The sequence below is a fragment of the Mauremys mutica genome, chromosome 6 (assembly GCF_020497125.1).
Source record: "Mauremys mutica isolate MM-2020 ecotype Southern chromosome 6, ASM2049712v1, whole genome shotgun sequence".
Lineage (NCBI taxonomy): Eukaryota > Metazoa > Chordata > Testudines > Geoemydidae > Mauremys > Mauremys mutica.
The window spans coordinates 32,971,279-32,985,147 of record NC_059077.1 but is presented as its reverse complement, the minus strand read 5'-3'; the positions used below and the strand labels follow the sequence as shown (position 1 = coordinate 32,985,147).

General features: G+C 40.4%; 2 protein-coding genes across 4 annotated transcripts in view; one reads left to right on the top strand and one right to left on the bottom strand.

Moving 5' to 3' along the window:
* PLPP1 (phospholipid phosphatase 1) overlaps positions 1–2,976 on the top strand; it is a 117,043-nt gene extending 114,067 nt beyond the window's left edge. For all 3 annotated transcript variants that reach the window (XM_045022445.1, XM_045022443.1, XM_045022444.1), the window contains exon 6: positions 2,567–2,976. In XM_045022445.1, the coding sequence (XP_044878380.1) occupies positions 2,567–2,695 (129 nt within the window). In that variant the 3' untranslated portion in view covers positions 2,696–2,976. The remainder of the gene's footprint in view (positions 1–2,566) is intronic.
* Positions 2,927–13,869, bottom strand: part of MTREX (Mtr4 exosome RNA helicase) — a 78,764-nt gene continuing 67,821 nt past the window's right edge. The window contains exons 25-27 of the mRNA XM_045022442.1: positions 12,185–12,347; positions 3,709–3,813; positions 2,927–3,212 (exon numbers count right to left, since the gene is read on the bottom strand). Coding sequence (XP_044878377.1) covers positions 3,160–3,212; positions 3,709–3,813; positions 12,185–12,347 — 321 coding nt within the window. The 3' untranslated portion in view covers positions 2,927–3,159. The remainder of the gene's footprint in view (positions 3,213–3,708; positions 3,814–12,184; positions 12,348–13,869) is intronic.

Below are 13,869 nucleotides of genomic sequence, written 5' to 3'. Positions count from 1 at the left end.
GTAAGGGAGGGGATGAGTGGTAAAGGAGAGCAAGAGCTGGCATTGGGTCATTTGGGACAAGTGGAGAGGTTAAGAGAAGGCAGGAAGGAAGATCATGTCTTTTTACAAATTTTCTCTTGGTAGAAATCTGTAAGACCCTTTTGCAGAGAGAGGAGGGGAAGGTTTGAGGAGTGAGTGAGTCAAAGGTGGTGAAAGTGGCTTGGATTGAGGACATGAGATTCAGTTAAACTGGAGAAGTACATGTGTTACTAGGCCAATGTGAAGGAGTAGAAAAATTGTTGAGGAGGAAGTCAAGGGATGGGGCAGATGTCAGAGGCAGGGAGATTTGTGCTGGGTGGGAATTGGTGAGGGGAGAGGGCAGAATAGATTATTTTAATTTTGTTTTAAATTGTCAATTTTATGTTGAGGCCTAAATTTACTATAATCTAGCATTAAATTAAATGGACAACATTCAGGCATTACCTGTGATGCTGGAAGGCACTGGCTAAGCCCCTGACAGCAGTTTGCTGGAGTGCTGAACTAGCTTTTGGATAACAGTAGCCTCTTCTACATGGTCAGAGAATATTTCCTCTTCAGTTTATTCAACGTTAAGAATCTGACTGGGAGTCAGATTTGCTTGTTTTCCCTTTACATTTCATTTTCATTCCTAAAGGAACAGAATGAGGCCTTCCAGTTCTAAAATCTTGGACAGAGAATCATAGAACTGGAAGGGACCTCAAGAGGTCATGTAGTCCAGTCCCCTGCAGGTATTTGTCCAACCTGCTCTTAAAAATCCCCAATGATGGAGATTCCACCACCTCCCTGAGCACTTTATTCCAGTGCTTAACCACTCTGACAGTTAGGAAGTTTTTCCTAATGTCCAACCTAAACTGTCCTTATGGCAATTTAAGCCCATTGCTGCTTGTCCTAGCCTCAGAGGTTAAGATCAACAATTTTTCTACCTCCTCTTTGTAACAACCTTTTATGTACTTAAACTGTTACTGTGTCCCTCTGTCTGCTCCAGACTAAACAAACCCAATTTTTCAATATTCCCTCATAAGCCATGTTTTCTAGGCCTTTAATCATTTTTGTTGGTGACCAGAAACATAATTCAGTTCACTAGTAGGGGTAATATATTTAAAAACTGAATTAAACGATTTGTCATGCCATCAGTAAAAAGTTAATCTTCCTCTAGAAAATGAGAGAGTCACCATTTTCTAACATATGTAAAAATTAAGGCTCTGAAATGCATGTTAAATTATGCTGGTTTTCCTGGCAGGATGATTTTCACTGGTTGTCTCTTTAGGAAGATAAAGTACAAATACAAAACAAGATGATAATCTAAATCATGATTTCCTACTTGATTTAAATCAGTCCACCCTGGGTCAGTATAATGAGGGGAAAGGGAGCCGAAAAGAGGTGTGGTGAGAGCCATAAGTGAGTGGCAGATGGACAGACTTCTATAAAATTTAAAAAATGCTGTGAAGGGAAGCTGGAACCAGGTCTGCTGCTAAGCAGCTAGAGAGGGGAAAGTGGCTGGCATAGGAGGCTCTGGGCATCAAGGACTTTAGAACTAGTAAATCTCATCCTTCCACCTAGCTTTTATTCATAGATTGGAAGAGGACAACACTCTTGAACTAAAATGAAGAAAATACACTCTGGCAGAAGTAGCCTCTTCTGCAGGTGCAAACACTAGGTTTAGCACTTTGGTGTTAGGGTTAGCCAGTGCCTTCTAGCAGTTCAGTGTTTGGACTGTTCTAAAAACTGGCAGCAACCATCTACTGAATAAAATATTAACAAAGGTGGTCAATTTCAAATAGGTTTTGAGGATGCTGATAGGCCTCTATGAATATTTTGTCCTGCTTGGGTTGAGAGCACAGTTACATAAATGGCATAAAGTTAACCACAGATACTCCTAATGAAGCATTTACATTATAAAGCAGCATATGTATAACAATTTGCAACTTATTTAAATATAAAATTATAGGAATGCTTTGAACTGTGAACTTGGAAAGCAGTAACACCCACACTGATGCATGCAACTTACACCTTCAGAATGTCCACTGATAAGGAAGGTTGTAGTGATTCTCCAGAAACTAGTGGGTGCAGCATTTCCTTGATAGTATGAAACAATCTTAAACTGAGGTCAGACAATAAGTAGACTGAGTTAAACTTACTTTCACCATACGCAGCAAATAGTCCTGTGGTACCTTATAGACTAACGGATGTATTGGAGCATGAGCTTTCATATTTATGTACTATAAACACATAGAAAAAAGGATGTATTGCATCCCAAAATACTACAAGGGAAAATAATGAGCAAGCTGTCACCTGAAATATCTGGATAGATTTCAGATTTTTCTGGTAGTTGATCAGAGCTTTAATGTAAATAGCTCTTGTAGTCACTTTTTTCCTCTCAGAACCAGTTAATTTAGTGCCCTGGCTCCATATACCACTACACAAGACCAATCCAAATGCATAAGAACTTACAATGTAGGACTACCTCCTTAATGTGGATAGTTTTAGTTGACAGACAATGGGCATAAGGTTTTACAGGATTCTAACAGTGTATAATTTGTTCCCTTAGGTGGTGTATGTATCAGATTTTTTCAAAGTGAGGGGATGTACCTTTAAACCCAATGAAGAAGATTCGCATACAACTCTACATGAGACACCAACAAATGGAAATCACTATGGCAGTAATCATCAACCATGAAGAATTGCTGAGCATGATCCTGTGAAGCCTCCTGCTTTCTAAAAGAAAAATGATTTAATGAGTCTCCCGCTGTAAAATAAATAAATGCCTTTAAGGGACTGCTGCTGCTATATATCTCTTGGATGCTCACTTTACATGTGTATATAGTAACATAACAGCATTATGTATATCTAATAGCTTTAAAAATCTTTTAAAATTCTATTAGTTCAAGCTTACTGCTTATAAAAACACTTAAATGTAATTTTTTTTATTAAAATAACATGGTAACACTTATGTACAAACAGCACTGTGTATGTAATATGCTTTGCTAGAATGCTTCCTGTTTTAAATACATACACCATTAAATGTCTGTCTTGGGGGTTAAGATGGCAAACTGGCCTCACGCCACCAGTCTAAAATGATTCTGCTCTGTGAGCAAGTCTGATTGCTCCCAATCCATAATGGTCTTCCAGAAAAGAGATTTCTTATAGGTAAAGGCTTGCAGCAAACACAATGTCTCTCTTGATTTTGGTAATTCCTATCAAAAAGGAAAAACAGATCAGTATTACTGTCATACAGGTAGAAGCTGAACCTTGGGACACTAGATAATGTGGTACCTTTAAGAGGGCCTGAGACTTGTATCTTCTATGTGCACAGTCTAAGTTATGACTTCAGACCCATGGATAAAGTACAGAGAAACTCTACCTTTGGAAGGGTAGATGAATTATTTGCTAGATTTATGCCTATAACTGCTTAAAAGCATATTTATGTGGGGAAAAAAGCTAGCTTTTACTCCTATTGCAAATAAACTCTGAAGCCAAGTCAGACTTTCTAGCACCCATACCTCTATAGAAAGAATCAAGTTGACAATGTGTTAAATTAAAATAGTGCTTTCATCTCAGATAATGTAGCATTTTCAATAATTCAAGAGGGAAGAACTTGGCTTGAAAATTTTCTTTAGAAGCTGAAATGGATTTAGTTCATAGGCACATGCTTTCACCCCTTCTATTTATAACCATATTCTAAATACATACCTTCCGCAAACTTATTTTCCAGCTCTGTGTTTCCAATGGCCTTTGCTGCTTGACACATCTGTCGAAGCAATTCTTCTAGCCGCCTCATACAACGAATTATGCTACCTAGATAAAAAATGAAACTTGTTTTTTAGCTGTCACTTCACTTAATGGCAACAAGAAAGTTGACTAAATTCGTTACATGACATATTAATGTAATTATAGGATGTAACTTGAGCCTCTACATGAAGGATATCCTTAAAACAGTACAAGTTCAGGCCTACTTAAGTACAATGCTTTGGATTTGTAACAGAATTCCATTTTAAAACCACTGACTTCATGTGCCAACTTACATTCCCACATTCCAGCTTTCATTTCTAGAAATTAAGTTTATTGGCCATGTATAAGAACTAACTTTGCCACTTATCTCACTCAGCTGCTCAAGAGTTTTAGAAAGCCTGACTATTGCACAAGAAATTTAGCCTGTAGTACAGGTACAAGAGCTAGAGCTGCTCAAAGTATCAATACCTCCTTCAACCCTAACCCTGCATTCCAAAAAACTCCAACCCCATCTAAAGTAACTTTTCTATGGAAAGGTGATTGTCTGGACAAGTGACAATCTTTGCAGCTAGAGATGTATAAAAAAAGTCTTGAACAGCTGAAAGAGATAGCCTTGAAAGGAACAACCAATAGGCATTTTACACACAACTAGCTCTTTTTCCAGAGCCTTTCCTTCACTACCTGAACTGGATTCCCTTGTCCACTATTCAAACTTTAAGGGGCAATCTGATTCTAAAAGCAATGGGATATAAAGCAGGGAGATTACTGAGCAGATGAGCTTTGCATGTAGGTGTCAAAGACTTTGCAGCAGAGAAAGTGAGCAGGCAACAGGACAACGAATAGGGCTAGTGGAGACTGCACTAGATTCTGGTGCATGACATGTTCCCATCCTGTACAGAGGTGAAGCATAACTAAGTACATGGAAGCACAGTACTTGATATACTTACCATCCCTTCTGTTTTAGGTAAGTAGTGTGTACTATTAGACAATTTTTGCTGCATTGTTACAATCTAATTTAAAGCTAGTCTATGGTGTGGAAATATCTGTCCAGCATAGATTTCACCTTTGAATAGTTTGACTGTAAACGGCACTGAAGTGATAGCTATATGGAGAACAAAATGATTCAGTGTAATTTTTCATCTAAATTTCTGCTGTGGACAAGCTTCTGTTTGATGAATTTTTTCAGGCAGAATTGTGACACCACAGACAACTGACACTACAAAACAGAAACTGGTCTGTAAGAAGACTGTGTAAGTGACAGTTCAGAGTAATTCATCTCTGCCACCCAGGCCTAAAGACACACACACACTCTTTGAAAATAAAGCCCTAATTCCACAATTGTCTATATTCAATGAAAACCTGCACACATTTGTTTTGTTAAAGCATGGGCATGCATATGAACACATTCATTGCTGCCATTATGTCATCTACTACAGCAGGAGTAACTCCTGTGAGGAGACAGTATCTGTAAAACCGCTTGCAGTTATTGTAGGTTAAAAACCATATGGAGTCAATTACTGAGACAAAGCACAAGTCCAAAATAAATGAACCATCAGCAGTTCCCCTGAGCATAGCCACGCTGCATTTTGGCAAACATCAACTCAGTTTTCTGGAAGTCCCTGCTATAGTCTGTTTACAAGAATATAATTCTACCAAGCACCAGCTTACACAGACAGGCTTCATTATAGCTGGGCTTGTTGCAGACAGGCTTTTGTACATTCAAAACAAAGTTACCACCAGCAGCCAGTTACTCCTAAACTTACATTATCTTCCTTTTAAAAAAAACAAGTCACTCTATAAATTTTTAAACAGATTATTGCTTGGCAGTTTTCTTTTTCAAAACTCTAGGTCCCTTTTCTGTCCCCTCCACAGCTTGTAAGTATGAAACCCCGTCATGGCCACTTTACTTCTGATTGATAGGGACTGGGTTGATTTCTATTCACAAATCAATGCTGCTATTTAGCAAGAAACCTTTCTTTGGGAAAGATGCACAACACTCCACCCCCCATTTTGGAAACAGCTTCCTGCACTCAAAGGCTCAGGCTGCAACAGCAACATTAGGAGCCGCAGTTGGCAGCTGTAATGTAGAAGGACAGAGCTGCTCAGAAGTGTTTTCCAAAATCTATTTCAGATTTGATAAAACTTGTTCAAACACCAGGCAGGTTTCCACTGGAAACCTGCGAGTGTTCCAGCATCTACAGCTTGTGGCAGGGAGCCTGCCAGCCACTGAAGTACTGGCAGGAGTCAGGCATTCAGTTTATAGTGAAGGAAAGGCTCTGGAAAAAGCTAATTGTGTATAAAATGCCTAGTGGTTGTTTCCTTCAAGGCTTTCATTCCATTTTATACATCTCTAGCTGTAAAAATTGTCTGGAAAAGTGACAATCACCTTTCCATAGAAAAGTTACTTTTGATGGGGTTGGGTTTTTTTTTTTTAATGCTTGCTATGGTAGTAGGGGGTAGTGATATTTTGAGCATCTCTAGCTATTGTGCCTGTAGTACAAGCTAGATTTCTTGTGGCTCAGGTCTCTGGTAGCTCTGGGGATTCCCAACCCCAGGACAGTCTGCATGGCAGGGCTGCCACAGACCCTCAAACTGACAATGTCAGTTTCATTTATCCCCCCCCCCCCCCCCCGAAACACCATATTTCACTATTTCCAAAATGACATTTTTGTCTTTCTGAAAAGTTTCAGCAAATTTGATATTATTCCAATGGGGAATTAACCCAACTTCTGAAAATCCAAAATTTCTTACACACCAAAAATCTCAAGTTTTGACCAGCTGCAAAAGGGGGGGAAATCAATTTGTTTTTCTGTTTGTTTTTACCACCATCACTGTTAAAGTTTTCCAACCCCCATCGACCCTACAGCTTCCCTCATTGCTACTGTTGGTGATGGAGCTATACTGCTGATGAGAGGCAAAGCCTCCTTTTTCTACCAGAGATTCTGCCCTGGTGCCTGCTGGTCCAGAGCACAAAAAACCTGGAGCAGGATGGAGTTGTCACCCATGTAATAGTGAAGATACCCACTAAGCAAGCCCTTCCTATAGCCACGCGCTGTGAAGAAAAAAGGGAGGAAAAAACGGGGGTAGTATCCAAAACATCATTTTGCAGCATTTTAACTCAGTACAATTTGGTGTTTTTGTAATAATGAGGAACAAATTAAGTATGTAAATGTTTATGCTCTCCCCTTCCCCCCAGAATGTCAGATCCTCATGTCTACCCCTGCCCACAACACAAAGGGGAACAGAAGGTATTAATCCTGTCCTCAGTGCCAAAGGCTTCCACCCTTCTCGTAGGTGCCAAATGCCTCCTACCACCATGCCAAAGTTTCTAGTTCTCACCCCATCCTATCCCACCATACTACATGTTGCTTTCAGCGTGGAAGAGAATCCTGTAGTATGGAGCAGTATTAAATTAGAAAGAGTTAGGGTTTGTCCAGACAAAACAGTTAGTGCGAGGCATGCCAGGGCGTAAATCTACAGCTCACTAGCAGGCCATGCTCTGCCTATGGGGACATTGCTAACACGCACTAAAAGTTCCCTCATTTGCACTGGCCTACTGCCAACATCTAGACAAGCCCTTCAATGGAGACTTGTATTTAATATCATAGTAACCACAGTGTTCCTTATTTTATTATTCATTTTCATATTCAATTCAATAAAAGCTTGTTTTTTAATTTACTTGAAACCCCTATGTCAATGTACCACAGGATTCAGTACCACTATGCTGCAGAAACTCAGGTGCTTTGATATAAAATGTAGGTGCAGTGTGGTACAAAGTCCACAATGCTCTATCTGGGTAAATCCTCAGAGTCAGCATTTATTTTTGGACAATTCTGCAGGAATTGTCTCCTTTTACAAACCCTCTTAAGGGCAGAATCATGCATCTTCACCCTCACAGAAGATGAAACATAGACCTGTACGGTTAGAGGAGAAGTCTGCTGGCTCCACCATTGCAAAGAGTGACCAGAAGGCTAGGGTAGCCATAGCAGCTAATAGCCAACAACCTGGGCTGTGACTCTGTTCCCCATTTGCAGCCAGCTGTCCTCTTATTCAGAACACAGGCAGTATGTAACAAATGGGAAAATGGTATTTTTAATTTTTGTGTGGCTTATTCAGCCAAGAGTGACCTGGGAAACACAGGAAGAACAGCTAACTGGGAGTAGCTCTTGATTTCCATCATCTGTTTCCTTCCGCATTCCTTTGGAGCGTATCTCCAAGGGATACAATTTCTTCCAGTGGTCAGAAAGGCAGCCTCTCAATAGGAGGAATCTGCTGAGACCAGAAGTACTGATTGCCAGGTTTTCTGTTGGTCGCAGGAAACCCAGCTTAGTAGGTTTTTGGCACCGCACTACACATCAGATTTCCCGCCTAAATTAATGATGGCCTGGCATTCAGAGTAAATGAGCAAGAATGTGTCAATTTCCTTATTTCAACGATTACCGAACCCGATCAAACACAGTAATATCGTGTAGTGAAGAAAAGTGCTAGCCAACACAGTGCTGGCCATAGCGCTGGTGGCAGGGCAGGCTAGGACATGCGTTTCAGCATGTCACCTAATCATTAAAACACTGGTTCTTAAGATCAAAGGCAACACAAACTCCCCCCGTTTTTGATCTTACGATGAAGAAATAATAATTAAACTGACACGATGCTGAGCCCCATTTTGCTTGGACTGCTGCCTGAGATGTCACAGTCATGCTGGCTAACTTGATTCTCCACAACCACCTTCAAACACAGGGAGATTCTGCCGTACAGACCAGCCCCTAGAGCTAAGGAAATTCTGTTTTTGTCCTTTTGCTTTGGAGGAACTTGCTGTCTCTTACCTGTGTATGTAGGTGATGTAAGCCATAGGAGTGGAATCCTAGGGCAGGATAATGCAACGGTAGAAGTTTCCCTTCTTCAAAGAAGAAAAGGGAAGGAGTGAGACAATTTTTGGTTTAGGCCCAGTTTCTTGCAGAGGCCTGGGGGTTGCTGCCTTCACTGAAAGTGTATTACACCATTTGAAAAGAGGCAAAGGAATTAGGTAAGGTTCATGCTGGAAGCTTTATGTAACCATGAAGTCACATCAAGGACATAATGGCCCACAACCCTCAACCTCAGTGGAATTAAGCATTAGGAATGATCTAACTCCTTAAACTCCAGCTGCCCTTCAGACTCCTTGATGAACAAAGAACAAAAGCCACCAGGGCTAAGGAATCAGCAGAGTTTTCATAAGGATAAGATGTGGTAGTGGAGACACTGCTTGCCTGGAGAGTATTGAGTATTGTAGTAAAGCGCTCGCTTTGCCATAGTTAAGGTCAACCTAATAAAAAAGGGCAATTAGCATAAAGAGAGTCTGCAAGTGAGGCCAGTTGGATGCTTATGCACACAGTGCACTAAACTGCCCAGAAAGGCTATAAATGTGTATGTGAACTTTCCCTCCGTTGTGCTGAATCCTTGAATGAACATGAGACAAGAAGAGTCCTTTCACTGACACACATGCTTCATATCACGAAATGACATGACCCACTGGTAGTACGGGCAAGCAATCGCCTTTCCTTGTGTTCTCCACAGCCCCAGAAGTTCAAAAATATCTACAGGCCTGTCTACATTGAACAGAGCCCTAACAGGTAACCAAGCAAGGTTATAAAGCTCGTGAAGTATTTATACTCCGCACAGGATGTGAATCCTATTTGCTCTCTCCTTACCAGTAACAGTCTAACAGTATGTCATTTAAGAATGTGCAGAACTTAAGTCTTAGACTTCTCAGCCCAACTATTATCACTGCCAATACCTTTGTGAGTATCACAGGGCAGAGGACAGACCAAAGTGCAATCTTTTATTTTGCTAGTGACTATTTCTGCTGGCAAACCACAAATCGATGATGACAGTGCTAATGGGAAGGAGCTTCTAAATCTCTGCCAGATCCACCATTGTTATTAGGCTTCATGCAGAAATTTTGATGAGTATAAGCTAGTGCAGTGGTCCCCAACCTTTTCATCTGGCAGGTGCCAGACGAAGGACCGTGGCGGCGGTTGAGCATCCGCTGAAATGCCGCCGAATTTCGGCGGCATTTTGGCAGCGACGCTTCCTGATGACGTCGCTTGTCGGCGGCAAGCGGTGTCATCCAGGGGCGTCACCGTCGAAATGCCGCCAAAATTCAGCAGCATTTCAGCGGATGCTTGACTGCCAGCCAGTACGCGGGCGCATTTAGATGCCCCCATGGGTGCCATGGCGCCTGCGGGCACCGCATTGGGGACCCCTGAGCTAGTGTCTTCATCCCACTGTTCTGGCCTCCTTATGATCTTAAGGTGGCCCAAACTCCTCTCCATCTTCTTACTATGAAGATCAGGGGTACACAGTACTGAGTACCTTTCCTGAAACACAAGTTCTACTGGCAGAGCTTTAGGAAGTGAGATATAGCAGCCAGTATTGTGCGTTTCCTGACATCTTGAGATCTGTGCTGAACTTTATACTGAAGTGGATTGACTCCCATCTGCTTGTGACGGGTGATACCCCGTCCTTATTTCTAGGAACCCTACTGCAGACACACCAATGGTTTGGAGTGGAAGGAGGGACTAGTCCCATTCCTGGGTCCAGGCTTCCCCTTGGTGATCCATACCTAGGTTTACCCCTGGAGTCAGGAGTCTCTTCTCTGGTACCTTTGCTGTGGATAAAACTAGGAAGGTTTGTAGCCTTTTGGGGGTTTTGTTGTAGGGAGTGAAATCTCTGGCTATTGTCAATCACCACTTTCATAGCAAGCCTCTCCCCAAACAAGATTCTACCTGAGAATTTTAAGGCACAAAGAAGAAAAGGGAGAACAAAGAGCAAGAATGCAGCTGTTTTGAAGGGGGACATGATTGGGAAAACAAATAGGTGGGAGCTGGGGAAGGAATAAATTCTCTGAAGTGGCTGCACCTAAGAAACTACCAACAGCTTAAGAGGGTCTTCCGTGGATTAATATTTGTATGGCACTTTGCAAAGTATTATTAATATTTAATTCTCACTCAGTTCTTTACTCATTTTTCCTCCCATAAATTAAAGCTTGGATCATGGTGCATCACAAAAAAGTAATAAAATAATATTAGCAGCCTTACAATGTTATTGAGGAAGAAGTCAATTGTAACACTATAAAAGTTAACATTTTGTACAGCACCAAACCGAGCTTAGTAAGCAAAAAGTAAACTAAAGAATCTTCTAGTGTTCAATTTTCAAAGGAAAATAGTTTTTGATAACCCATGTAGTTTTCTGAGCTGGCAACAGAACAAACAAAACAATAAAATACAAAATAGTATCAGTAGGGATCAGCTTTCTAAAATGTTGATAGCTGAGACTCTGGCATCAAGTTATAAGGTTTGAAAGAATTCCCTACAAGGCTTTACAAAATACAAGTTTCACATTCTGTGCTCTCCACTAAATCAAACTGCATGCAGTGTCCCTAAAGTATCTAACAGAGAAGAGCTAGAAAATTACAACACCACATTTTTACTTGTCAGTAAGCAATACGCAAATATTCCTGAGTGCATTAGATACTGAACTCAATCTAATGGATTCTCTCATCAGAATACAAATCAAGTCCCTTTGCATCTCATATTTTAAAAATCAAACTGTCAGGAAAACAACTTTGCTCCTTTAGATGTCAAAATGAATCATCTTTGTTGACTTTGTTATGGAAACAAAAACTGATTTTACTATGGCAACTCAATGAATTGGGCGGGGGATGGGAGAGGAGGGGAGAACTGACCTTCTGTAATCACAATTGAAATTAAATCAGGATGTATATTCATTAAAGCCGACTTAAGTAAAGAATCTTCCCTATCTAGTACATTTTTAAGACTCCCTCCTAGCTTCTTTCCAAAATATTTTCTCCTCTGACTTTGTAATTAAGTGCTAACGACTTAACTTTTACAAAACTAAAATTATGAAGCAAAACTCTCCACTTTTCCTTGCATCCTATTTTGCTGGTCATCATTAACTGATGTAGTAAGAGTTATAGATTTGTTGAGGCAAACATTTCTGCTTTGAATAAGAAAACTGAGCATTAAAATTCTTCTTGTAAGCACAATATACTGCAATGTTTAGGATTTCTGTGTTTTATAAATGGTACTCTTTTGGGTTAAAGAAATTGGTTATTTATTATCGAGGGGTCAGTCAAATATTTTATAGTTTCCAAAATTACCAAACAGTTCAGTAGACTTGAAATGATTTCTACACAAAACTAGAAAAAGTTTGTGGTTTTCTACTACAGAGAAAGCAAATACTTGAAATATCTGGCTTGAGTAATTTACTTTCAGAAGGATAGTCAGAACCAGCTTTGGGCCTTTCAGAGTCCTAATTTTTTCCCCAACAGAAGAATGCAAACTTGAACTACATCACAAAGAACAGAAGTCAATCACACCGAATTTGTGAGCTGTACCACACTAACATTTCATAAAATGGAAGTTTTAAAGCAACATACCTTCAAAGACATCGGTCATTTTGCAGATGTGAGCAAAAGTAGCTCCATTCGCCCACGTGTACACTACATCCATCAGGTTGGGTCTGAAGGAGTTTAGGTAATTTTCCTCATCAATTTCCAATTTAGCTTCTGCTGAAACTTTGGCAATTCTTTTAGCACATTCCTTTAACAATAAAAGGTTTAGTTTTAAAATCAAGTTGCAGTGTGACAAATTCTTCAAAATCAGAAACTAACTCATTGTTTACACTAGAATTTGAAATCTCATTAGAATAAATGTAACCAAGCAATTTACAGTGCAGTTATTAACTTATATGTAAAAATCTAAGAATGATGCATGTTAATTGGCCAAGCTCATGAAGGCCTTCCACACAACTTGATGGCATTTCTCTGTTTACGTATGTCTGAACATAACACGGTAACTTTTGAACTCTGCACCTCATCAATTTCAAAATTTCAGGTAATGTGTTCTAGGCCATCAACAGCCAGAATCCTACTGATTTCAGGGAAAACTGGAAAACCAAAAAGGGGAAAACAAGGGGCACATGAAGCCGATTGCATCTGGTTAGCAGAGAGACAGCTTCAAGGATGTCTTCAGTTGTCTACAGCTGCGGTTCTCTACTATGCATACTCCTGGTGGTACACGGAGGTCTTACAGGGGCTACATCAATTCATCTAAACATTTGACTAGTTTTACAACAGGCTACATAAAAAGCACTAGCGAAGGTAGTGCAAACTAAAATTTAATACAGACAATGACTTGTTTATACTCCTCTAAATACTATACACTGAAATGTAAATACAATGTTTATATTCCAATGTATTTATGTTATAATTATATGTTAAAAATGAGAGAGTCAGCAATTTTTTCAGTAATGGTGTGCTGTGACACTTTTGTATTTTTATGTCTGATTTTGTAAGTAGTTTTTAAGTGAGGCGAAACTTGGGGATACACAAGACTAAACTCCTGAAAGGGGTACAGTGGTCTGGAAAGGTTGAGAGCCATTAGTCTATAGAGCAAACATCTCATTGAAGGCACCCAAATAAACACCTTACTGCACACCACCACCCTGCTCATCCTCCCAATAGAATTTAACATGTTGACACCTTGGAATGACTTTTATCCCAGACTAACAATAATAGGGTGGTGGAGGGAATGGGGGCATGCATATAGCTCCTGGCATGGGGGAAGAATAGGGGACCCTGTTATAGGGGAGGAGAGAATATGGGAGACACTACCCCTAATGAAGGGGGAGGGGGGAGATTGGGGGATCCTGGTATGGAGAAGGGGGCATAGAGAGTCCCTGGCCAGGGAAGGGAGAGTGGAGGGCATTGGAATTCACAGCAAACCCCTGGCTGTGGGGAGCTGCAGGGAGTCCCAGAAATAGAAGGGGATGGAAGGGTGGCACACAGGGAGCCCTGAGCGGGTGGGAATGGAAGAATTCACAGTCTCTGGTGTGTGCAATAAGCTTGAACTACAGAAGCTACGGCCCTCTAATTTGCACAGGCCTCAAAAAAAGAATGTATAACCAAGAACAACAAAATTCACTATTATGATGGCAAAGTCTTGTGCTAGTATAATTAGACAAAGAATTCACCAATTTTACCAGAATTAAATCTCACTCCTGCACTTACGCATATGCTTAACTTTATGCCAGTGAGCTGTCCCACTGAATTCAAAGATTTTC